Below are 12,003 nucleotides of genomic sequence, written 5' to 3' on the forward strand. Positions count from 1 at the left end.
TTGGGAGGCCAGAGAGTGAGGAACACCTTCCTTGCTCCCCCCGTCTAAGGTGCTACATCTACATCAAGCATCTAGGAATCTAGCCCTGGAAATTCAGCCCAGGTTTGCTGATAAGTTTGATCATACTTCTGAACTTTTAGAATGAACCTGGGCAAGTTTGTAGCTTTGATGCAAAATCAGGCAAAACTCAGTGGTTTTAACTGTTTTTGTTTCCTTCACCAGTTTTGGGGTTTGGTCAAATCCCAAACTCAAAGCAAAGCTCAGGATGTGAAAGTCTGACCCCACAGAGATGGAGACTGATTGAACTCACTTGAACTGAAATTTCTAGGTTCTGGTTAGCTCTATAAAAGCATCTAAATGTTCAGATACTAAACTGTCTGAGGTTACAAAAGTCAACTGAAAATCTCATAAGAAAATGGTTTCTAATGAGATCTCTAGTTTCTTTGGGGAATGAGCATAGCTGGAGAACACAGCCTTTCCCAGGCTTCTGGACCCTATCAGAACGAGGAAGCCCAGGCTATTCTAAAACAGCAAGAGTAATAATCATGCACAGAGCAGCTCTAGCATCAGGGCCATGCACAGGAGAAAATTGTCTCTTTTGAGCATCACTTTCTGACCAATGTGCTGTGCACGTTGGCCGCACCTGAGGATCTAACCCTTTGCGTTTGTTACAATGGCGTTCAATCTTGCAGTCTTTCCTCAGGCAAAGCACCCAATGAAGTCAAAGGGAGTTGAAACCTGCATTTTTTTTAAAAGGGTTGCCATCTAGACCAAACTAGTCTAAGTCAGAGTGCCAATCTAAGCCCCCAAAATGTAATGAAAGACAATTAATCAAATCATCTTCAAGCAATCTAAAGCATTTCTATTTATCTCATGCCACTGACCAGTAAATGGTTTCAGATACTGTGTATATTGCAATTTTTTTATTTTTAATCTATTTTGATTTGCATAAAGTTAAAGAGATTTATACCCAGCTCTAGACACCATAACAATTAATTAAAAGACAAAACTTTTCCAGGGTTAACAATTGAGTATCACTGCAAAATCCAAGAGCGTTAAAACAAAATACAGGAAATTAACCAGTTTGTAATTCAAATCAATAGGATGTACCTACACCACCCCAAATCACATTCATCTCTTTAGCACTACCCCAAACTCATAGCACATAGACGCTCTTTGCCGCATTCTGTGGAAATGCGATCTCCCATTTGAACTCTTACAAAGTTCAAGTTACTTCAACAATATTTGAGACAGACAGACTCACTAGAAAGGGGTGGTCCCATGGAGCACTGAGATGTAAAGGTCAGATAGAAAATTAGAGTCAGCATATTTTGTCATTTTCAGTGTTGCCTTCTGAAAATCCCCAGGTTTTTTCAACACACCTGCTTGGGTTTTATTTGGCAGCATTTATTCTGTAACCAGCAAAGCTAAATTATTGCATTTTGTTTTAGGGAGTTCCAATCGACTTAGAGCACACACATATAGCATTACTGGAGAGGTTTGCCTGTAATGCAGTGACGTAGTACATCTATTGTAGTGAACATCAACCCATCATTTAATCACTTGTAATGTTTTTTCCTTGTCTAGACCAGGGTTTTGTTACTGTAGAGTTCTGCTAATGCACACTTCTGCCAGGAAGCTTCCCAAGGTAGGGCACAAAAGATGCTAAGTGGCAGGGGGATGATGGGTAGAAGCCATTAACACTCCCATAGCAAGGTCAGATTTGATGCCTCCTTTTGTTTGCAAATTAAGAAGATGCTTCTGTACTCTCACTGTTACCTCCACCTAAACAGACTCCTGGGTCATCTCAGGCTGGTCACATCTCTTTACTATTAGCTACCCATTAACAGTCTGATTGAAAAGGATCCAGAGTGGTTTACACATAAAGCGCTTACCATTTTCCAGGAAGAACAAATTTCTCGGCAGTTTCATCAACACTTTAGCCTAGCAATATACAAAATAAAATGTTCTTGATCTGAAAGGCTCTGATCAAGTGAAAAACCTTTGCATTCCTTTCTCCCCATCCCCAAACATATTTGGGAAAAGAAGGGGTTATCTTGCTCCCTTTTTTTCTCCCTGAAGCCAGTATTACCAGCCATTTTACTTGTACTTTACTATTATTATCTGGGTGATGGCTGTGACATGTTGATCATATATGGCAGTGAGAAAATTGATTTCCTTCAACAGAAATGCTTCCAATTTTCCAAGGGCCATAATTTTATGTCCACAACAAAATAGAAGGGTCATTTTCCTTAAGATGAGGGGAATTGAAATCTTTGATAAAAGCCATGGTAAATGTTGTACTTTTGATTGCGGAAACTGCAGTATTCACAAACATCTGGCCTGTCTGGTTGGCGGGGGGAATAGCTTTTGAAAAGAGCTGAATTTGCTTTATGAAATCTCTGCTAGCCCACAGACAGCTTATATTTGTTTATTGGGAAAAACTACAGGAGCTCCTGTAGTTAGTGCAGAGATGACAAAAGTCAAAACAAAACAACAAAAATCATGTTGCACACCCCTATTTTTGGTCAAGATTCTCTAGTTTGGTAAATTACACCTGCCTACAAATGCACTTCAAAGCCATATGGTCACAAAAGCCAACATTCAGACTGGAAACAAGGTGTACATTTTTAATGATGAGAGTAATTAACCACCGGAGCAATTTACTAAGGGCCATGATGGATTCTTCATTACTGACAATTTTTAAATCAAGATCTGCTCTAGGAATTATTTTGGGGAAGTTCTATGGCCTGTTCTATACAAGAGGTCAGATAAGATGATCGCAGTGTTCCCTTCTGGCCTTGGAATCTACGAATCTATTAAACATTTTTAGGCTCGAGTCCCTATATATATAAAACATGACTTTGGGCACCAAACCTGGAAATTTTGGGGCTAAATAAACCTCTAAGCCCACACGCAATGTTTAGAGACTGTAGCCTCCTTAAGAAAGAAAAAACATATTATATGCAATAGACTGGGGTAGTCAATAATTTTTGTCAAGGTCCAAATTTCTTGGTCAAGGTATAGTCAAGGTCCAGACTCCAAAGAAAATAATAAAATAATGATGATGATAATAATCAGTAAATAAAAAGATTTTAGGGTCCATTTAAAAGCGTCTGACGGTCTGGATTCAGTCCATGGTCTGCCTATTCACTACCCCTGCAAAAGACCAAATAGAAAAGTCCCTTTTTCTAAAAAGTGAAGCTGTCAGCTATCCAGGATGAAGGCTGCTTGGGGCTGACTTTGCTGTCAAACAATTGGTTTAAAATATATTGGAATTGTCCAGAAGTTGTTATTCTTTCTTTTCTTTTTTTCTTCTTCTTCTTCTTTTTTTTTTTTTTTTTTTGGCTTCTACCTGTGAGGCCTATGACGCTTTACCATGCCTGGGTTTTAAGCAGTTTTTCTTTGGCCAATCTGAGAAGCAGTTTTTCAAATTGGATTTGGATTTGATTCATAATCCAGACAAAAATATATAATGGACCCAATATCCATGAATGTTTGGGAAACCAATCCACATCTGGACCAGATGTACTCAAGCCTGAATACAATGCATATGACCATGTTCTTCTAGTAGCTTTTCGTCTGCGTAAAGGTTTATCCCAGCAATTTTCAGTTATATATTTGGGCACTACCTGCTGCTGCCCCTGCTCCCTGAGATAGCAGATACCCAAAATTTGCCTGGCCCCAGTTTGAAGTAGCAGTTTGATTGGGATGTTTAGCATTGTTTGCAGTACGTGTGGCCCTGGAAAGAAGTGTCCAGGTGGGGCACAGGCACGTTCAATAAACGTGACTTAAAATGGATGTGGTATTGAACAAATGGCAAAGATGAAACAGTAGCCACGGGAGTGAGTTGATATTGATCTTTATCATATGACAGAGGTAAAAATCTGGTCCTTAAATATCAGAGGACTAAATTTCAACAAATATGAAAGTGGACGAAGGGTCATGTCTTTTCTGTAGCAATTGGTCAGGGGCATTGCTATGAATGGCTCTAGCCTGTTATATTTTGCATTCTTCTGTATAATTTATGTGTGTCTGACTGAGCTATAACACAGAGCAAGCCCAGTGCATGGTTTTCAAAGACTGAACTCAGGAAGAAAATGGAGGGAGTCAAGAAAAGTCTGTCTCAAGGGGAAAGGGATTTCAGTACAGATTCAGATGTTTTGGGAGAGAGTCACCATAAGAAACAGACAGTATGTGCGCAATCAAGAGCGAGAACCCCTCTGTGGAAGAGTGAGACTTCAAGAGAGAGTGTGAGATGGGTTTAATATGAAACTAAGATTCATCAAAAAGAGGACGTGTAGTATAAAAAGGAGGTTCCGAGAGGCAGACGTAAGCAGAGCTAGGTGCTGGAACGAGGCCTTCCCTCTCCTCCCCAGAGTAGATGTGCTCCTGAGTGCTCCTCTTAGACTATTACCTTGCAAAGTATTACAAGACAGAAAAAGTTTGGCTCAGAACTGGACCTTCATGCTATCAGCAATGACAATATTAGCTAACATTGGGCCATATTCCAGCCCTTGCCTTACGAGTTAGGAGAGAGGAGAGCCAAACCTGCTGCAACACACTGACGAAGCCGTTCTTCGCAAGGCTGCATGTCTCTATGAACTTGGAGACTGAGATAGGCAGCATGCTCATGCTCTACTTTGGATCCCCTGGTTATCTGGACAGATGACTGAGTTGAAGTTAACATGGCTCTGTGGCTAATGCCCCCCTACAGCTTGGGGAGGGAAGACAGCCAGTGTCATCATGGCTCCTGAAGGCGGAAATAGGGTGAACAGGGCAGAATGAGAGGCAGGGAGCAGCATGGTGGATGGAAACAAAGTTCCTTGCAGATCCCCAGGCTCCATGTTTTTTCAGGCTCAAATTCCCTCCTGATTCCACACTCTGAAGCAAAGAATTGGCCAGATTTTATTGTCAATTACAACAGAGCAATTCCATTCACTTCCTGAGACTGCACGTGTCTAAGTGAGAGTGGAATTTGGAACAAGATGTGTATTGCATTCCATAAACATGTTATTGATCTGATTGGTATATGAACACTGCCCCAACCCCCGCTAACTCCTCAGAATATCCATTCAGCACAGAGAATCTGACTAGTTAGTGAAGTAAACCCAGATCATTTCTATGTGAAATAGTTTCCTAGAGAATTTCCCAGAAAACATCTGGATGGAGAAATATAGTTCCTACAATGCAACACTGTTTCTAGCTTAGGAGTCCATGGAGTAGTTCATGTTGCTCAGCTCTACTACAGTATGCAGAAACAACAATAATATTCAAATGCTTACCCTTGCAGCTAGCTGCTGGCTACTACTGAGTTTTACAAGCCTTTCTGAGTGGTGGAAGGTTGCAGATCTTGGCTGCTCCTTACTAGGCCGAGCAATTCACCACCAACTCTACCAGGTCTCAATGTGCCTGGCCAAATCCAGTCTTTACTCAAGCAAAATTTCTATTGACAGGGGCATTGTCTGAATAAGCATAGAAGGAGTTGGTCCACAGAATACAAGTCTGGTAGCTATTGCTGGTGGTCTTGTAATGCAGTTTGAGCTGCTATGAGCAACTGATGTTCTGCAAAAGCAAAAAAGACGTTTTGTTACAAGGAGTTAATGCAATATATAAATCTGAATTTGCTGTCTTCCAGTGCCTCAATTTACATATGCAAATTACCACTGGGATTGGTCAAATTTGCCTGTATAGAAAACTTCAAATGTTTTTAACAGAATTCCCATTGTTAAGAGTATGGTCTTTTTCTAATACATTAAGGACAATTTTCTCTTCATCCATTTTTTCTGTTCTTTTAAAATATCACTGACTCTCTAGCTGGAAGCTGGAAGATCATTTCCCTTCCTTACATTTCTCCATCACAAACTGATAAATTTGTATTCACAAGGGATGAAATTCACCCATGTGCCTTGGAATAGCATGAGAAGAATACACCACATAAGTCAAAAAAGGTCTTGCATGTGATTTAAGTGATGCTTAGGCCTCATGTGGCCCTCTGCAAAGGGGTAAATTTTACCCAGGAGAGCGTTGTCAGAAAACTCCCTGAGAATGATAGTGGAGTCCCTCGACACTATTATGATTTATTCTTTATCTAGATTTTAAGCTCTTTGGGACACAGTCTGTGTCTTTCCTATGCATTTTCCTTTGTAAACCTGCCTCCATTCTATGCCTCAGTTTCTCATTTACGTCACTGTGAGTTTTGCACAAAAAGGGATCATATAATGTAGTCATTTGTCTCCTGAATCAGAATTAGACTGCGTACATGCCAAGATACAGAACTCAGAGCGGGAATGGCCTAATGCCTGAAATGAAAAGAAAAATTTTTGTTGTTGTGAATGGACCAGAACATAACTAAGATGTGGCTATTTGTGCAGTCTATAGGAGACATACAGATACCTAACATGAAGAAACTCTCCTTTATTGTCAACAGAATATTCCGATTTAAAGTATGGATAAAACTGTTTGCCTGTCCTAGGGCTGACTGTTAGAATAAATTCCCCCAGTTAAGACATATTGCCTTAATGATATCTAGTTTAACCATAAACAGATGAGAAGGGAAAATATTGCACTTCTTAAGTCTACATAGAACGGTGATGAGATAAAAGTTCCTAGTATTGGATTATTGTTTTCCAAATAGTGTGGACTTTCAGGGACAAAGTTAGCACAGAAATTTCAGCTGATTTGATGGACTTTCCCCACAGGGCAAGACTCTTTTTATTTATAAGGTTTATTTTTCTGAACAAAATCAATATAATGAGCAAGTAATAACGTTAGAAAAAAGCTGCATATTCAAGTGGTAGCTGTGAGTTTAATACTGCAGCAGGTGCCCACTGCCTCTAAAAACCAGGCCACAGATATTGAAAGCTGGGTACCCCAACAATTAGGCCCCCCAAAATAGAGGCCACTTTTGAACATTTGGGCCTATGGGAACAATTCAGTGTCTGACACTGAACTGGAATTAATGAATTCCTGGTTGCCTGTCCTGTGCTCAGTCCATTAGAGTGCACCTCTTAGTGTGTAATTTGCCTGCCCTCGGGTGAAGACAAAAGAAAATATTTTCCTTTAGTAACAAAACTGAGTGAATCACTGACACAAAATGCATTGAACAAGTGAAGAACAGCGTGAGTACTGTCTTGATCTACAATATGGAGCTAGGAACTATGGCCATGTAAGAATCAAGGGAGTCTGAGGAATAGGACCAAGACAAGGCTTATGAACCACAGTGGGGCCTTCTGTTGGACCTGAGCAAAGGTTGAAGGGTCTTTAAGGGAGGGGGAATCAAGAGCAGATGTGAGAAAATCCTCTCCTGAGGGGGGAAAAAACTGATCCTTACAACAGAGAAAGAGACAAACCTCATCTTTATTTTCAATTTAAATCATTAATGTTGTCATTAGCAACAACGTTACTACTGTAATGAGTCGTGACCCTCCTTGGCCATGCTTGCTTTTTCTTGGGGATGTGCACATTGTAGCAGTAGGTATTCAGAGCAGAGGCCCGTGCTGTGAGATGATGATAGATGAAGAGCTCATGCCTGGTGTGGCTTGGATGCAGAAGGGATATTTAATGCTATTTTTGAATGTATATAGTGCCTTGAATCCCTGAGAATCCCAAAGCTCTTTACAGAATACATACATATCACACAGCGCTATTAACTGCAGCTTCTTCGATGGTACAGGGTGGCAGCCAACTGGCACACAGCATACTGCACAATCATGAGAGAAGGAAAGTGACCACAGTCATTGGGGTCTTGTGGGAACCGTCCTGGTACATTTAATGGCCACACACACAGCAGAGAGCACAGTAGGGTTTGTTGTGGTTCCTTTTTGAGTCCCCACCACTATTAACTGCACGGTACTGTTCATCTTCCTTGGGAAAATGAAGTTACAAGTTAGCACTGCTAAAATTTGAACTGGTGGTTTCTGGGAGGTGAAAGTATCCCACACTTGAAGCTTATGGACTTGATTCTGGGGTTTGGCTGAGCTGCGCTTGGCACAGGGCCCAAAGATGAGGGAAGGCAAAGGTGGTTTTATGACACCTGTTTGGCTTTTTAGTTCTGGGGCTACTTGAGAGACGATTGAGTTTCCAGCAGAAAATGGAGCAGCCTTAGGACTGCTCTAACTTACACCCAGCTATCAGTGGCCTCAAAATGCTGTTCTTGTATTTAGCAATTGATGGAGCATAGAGACACTCTGGCTATGACTCTTTCCCTTGGCCACCACCGGGAATTGAGGATTGTGGAGTCTCAAATGGTTACATACAGTCCCTACGGCTGCACTGCATCATCTGCCAAAGGATTTCTTTCATATACAGGGAAATCCTGCCTGACTGTATCAATCAGGTTTCTCACCCGATAGAGCAGAGCAAAGGGACCATATTGGGATAGAGAATTCAGCCCTATAGCACTAACAAGGTTATAGGGGTTGGTGAACATATTACTATAACTTCTGTCGACTCTACTCTGCCATTTGTTTGTTCATTTTAAATAGTGGTGACTTTGGTAGCTTTGATGATAACTAGCTTTAACTGGTTCCCTTGCCCAACTACTCTTACCCAAACATAAAATCATAGAATTGTAGGACTGGAAGGGACCTCAAGAGATCTTCTAGTCCAGTCCCCTATATTCCAGGCAGGACTAAGTATTATCTAGAGTCTAGATTCTAGACCAGTCCTGACAGGCGTTTGTCTAACCTGCTGTTAAAAATCTCCAATGACTAAGATTCCACAACCTCCCGAGGCAATTTATTCCAGTACTTAACATATCTTACAATTCTGTAGTGTCAGCATGATATTATTATTTACAACTTTTATCACACTGCAGGTGTGCATGGCATGTTATAGGGAAGTAAAAAGATAGGCTCCTGCCCCAAGGAGTTTACAGTTTATGGCCCTGATCCTACAAACATGTGCACAGTTTTATGCAAGTGAGGTAATCCCATTGATTAGTTTCCAGTGTCTGGAGGAGTAGAGCCTAATCTGAGGGTGAAGGGATGGAATAGGAATAGTAATACCATGAGCAAATGAGATGTACTTTTAGGGTATGTCTTCACTAGCAACGTTAAAGCCCTGCCGTGGCAGGGCTTTAACGTGGCTCTGTAGTCACGGCACCTGCGCTGGGAGAGAGCTCTCTCAGCACTGTAAAAAAAGCCACCCCCACGAGGGGAGTAGCTACTAGTGCTGGTGCCCTGTCTACACTGCCACTTTACAGCGCTGAAACTTGCAGTGCTCAGGGGGGTGTTTTTTCACACCTCTCAGCGGGAAAGTTGCAGCTCTGTAAAGTGGCAGTGTAGGCAAGGCCTAAGTTATGCATGTATTTTATTAGTGCCTTCCTCTTCTTGGGTGGAGTGGGGGTTTGGGTTTTAATCTGTGTCATGATTCCATAGCTCACATGTCCTTCTCTTTCATTTGGGCTGCATACACTTGTTTCCACAGCAAAAGAAAACACGATAAACTCCCACGCCATTACTTTGTGGTAAGTTCAAGACCAAAATCATACATATAAGCACTTGTCACCCATTGTGGGGAAATTTTAAGCAATTTTTTTTTTCCATATAGATATTCCTTCCAATGCTTCGGCAGCTACCCCACTGTTGGTCATGTGGATCAGATTCAGATCAAGACCATGTCGTGCAACAAGCTGAATTTACAGCCTGACCTTCAGCTCCCTCATTCTGCTGTGATGTGCTGCTTTCCGTTCCGCTAAGTGAAAGTCACAAACAGGCACCAGTGAAAAGTGATTTTTTTTCCCAACTCTTTCACAAAAACAATTAAAAGGTTTGGATATATTTTTTTTTCTGTGAGAATTTTTTTGCTCATCTCTAGTGGAAACTGAACTGTTTATCTTATTGACTCCACATCATTCTGAGCTGCATTTTAGTGAATATGATCATTTATCTATATCAGTGAATTTTTTTTTCAGTTTTGATATTTTAAATACTCTTATAATAAGCTGCATTCCTGTTTTAAAAGCTCTAAATCTCAAGAAGACTCTGCCTTGCAGTGGAAAATTACTGCCCATTCAGAAACGTGCCTAGTTGCATTGCTGTTATGTATTTGAAGACTCAGAGCTCTATCTACAACACAAAGGCAGGCAGACTTAACATCTTTATTGCCTTTTTACAGCACCTTATGATGCTGGTTTCTACCTGTAATATCCAATGCAAAATGCTTGCAAAGTAAATTCCTTTTGCTATTCAGATTATATAACCATTCTGCACCTTGATTAAATCAAATGTAATGTTGCGTTTACTGTAAAGATGGGATTTTTTTAAATGAATATGTAAATTACTTTCTTTGCCTATGCTTTTATTGCACTAGATGACAAAAGGTTTTATTTCCTTTTACTTTGTCCTATCTCTCCATCAAAAAGGTTGATTCATACAATAAGATGAATTTTATATCAAATGCAGAAATTCACATTTCTGGTCTGCCCTGTGTGTAAGATTCAAAAGGCAAGAGGATATGGATATACCTGTCCTTTCTGGGGTGGACTGTTATGAATTTCCTCCTCGGTATGCACGCACTTGGATTCACATGAGAGGCAGTCAGAGGCTTTTAAAGGAAGAAAATCTCAGGACAGTGTACAAAATCAGAGCCAGGGTCGTGACCTTGACTATTGATCCAGCCTCTCTAATTTCCACAGCTTGCTGAGGCTTGTTCTTCCAGCCTGCTGGTGTACATTAGAGCAGAAATCCATAACATGGCCATGTTCATCCAAGCACAGGAAGAAACTAAATTAAATGTTAAAAAACAATCTGAGGCTAGAGTTGGAGACAATTCATCATGATCCTAGACGTCAGGCAGGTAGGATGACCAAGAGTTCCTCAGCCAATAGACCCCAAACAGAATATGGAAGAACTACATTGCCTCATTTGTCAGGTACTGAGCAGTTAGTCTGGAAACCACTGGAAAAAAAAGTCCAGTGAAGGTCAGCTTTTTAATTCCCACCTAAACATAAATATTTGTCCTTTAAAAACGTGATCTTTGAATCTGGAGGGAATAAAAATTCATCTGACATTAATAAATTAGTAGGCCAAATTTGGAGAAAATAAAAGTTGACATGAGAAAAACATCCTCCAGGCTGGATTGGACAAATTGAGTTCCTCTCAGAACTCTGGAGCACAATTTTAGGTGACAGATTTTCAGCTTACTTTGGAAAAACTTGTTAAATTCAGCAGTTACCTTTTGAAAGTGCAAAAGAGTTAACCTTTCTTCACGGTGAAAGGGGTTTAAATGTACATGATATTTGAGGCATAGAATGAACTCGGCATATTAAATAAGATAGCGCTTCTTAAGTCTTGTCGAACAATTCAGAACCTGCCCTTTACTGCTTCTCAGGTTTATCTAATTTGTACTTGACACATCCGAACTGGAGGATGCCTCTCAAATGGCAGTTTGCTCCATTGAGAACTACAAAACATACATTCCTTGAAAGCACTGTGTAAAAATGACTGTGATTGAAAATAGCCAAAAATCATAGTGCAGTACACACAGCAGTCATTCTGAACAGCAACAAAACAAATTAGCTGGCTGGTGAAACAAGGTATTTGCCAGTTTTGCAAATATGAGTTACATTTACTTGTGTGGTTGGAGTTTATTCTTCTGAAAATAATGGTAAGCAGGTAGCTGGGTCTATTGCCCTTTAACGTTATTCACTAAGTTATGTGACATTATTTGTGTGCTCTCAGCATGTGCTGTTACACTTCATTGTGCTGAATGCCAGTCTTATGGAACATAATAAGACATAACACAGTTCAACAAGCTAATATTTAAAGAAGAAATCTTATCTCTCTCCATGCATCTGAAGAAGTGAAGTTTTTACCCACGAAAGCTTATGCTCAAATAAATCTGTTAGACTCTAAGGTGCCACCGGACTCCTTGTTGTTTTTGTGGATACAGACTAACACGGCTGCCCCCTGATACTTATCTTTCTGGTATCTAAATAGCAAAGGGCTCCCATACAGACGCTGACAGATTCTTAGTGGGTATCTGAGGAAAGTAGTTAAC

General features: G+C 40.5%; 1 protein-coding gene across 3 annotated transcripts in view; it reads left to right on the top strand.

Annotated features, from left to right (window-relative positions):
- Positions 1-9,795, top strand: part of WDR72 (WD repeat domain 72) — a 218,629-nt gene extending 208,834 nt beyond the window's left edge. For all 3 annotated transcript variants that reach the window (XM_073303832.2, XM_073303831.2, XM_073303838.1), the window contains one exon: positions 9,553-9,795. In XM_073303832.2, the coding sequence (XP_073159933.1) occupies positions 9,553-9,638 (86 nt within the window). In that variant the 3' untranslated portion in view covers positions 9,639-9,795. The remainder of the gene's footprint in view (positions 1-9,552) is intronic.
- The last annotated feature ends 2,208 nt before the right edge of the window (positions 9,796-12,003 follow it).

This window comes from Lepidochelys kempii, chromosome 10 (assembly GCF_965140285.1).
Source record: "Lepidochelys kempii isolate rLepKem1 chromosome 10, rLepKem1.hap1, whole genome shotgun sequence".
NCBI classification, from domain to species: domain Eukaryota; kingdom Metazoa; phylum Chordata; order Testudines; family Cheloniidae; genus Lepidochelys; species Lepidochelys kempii.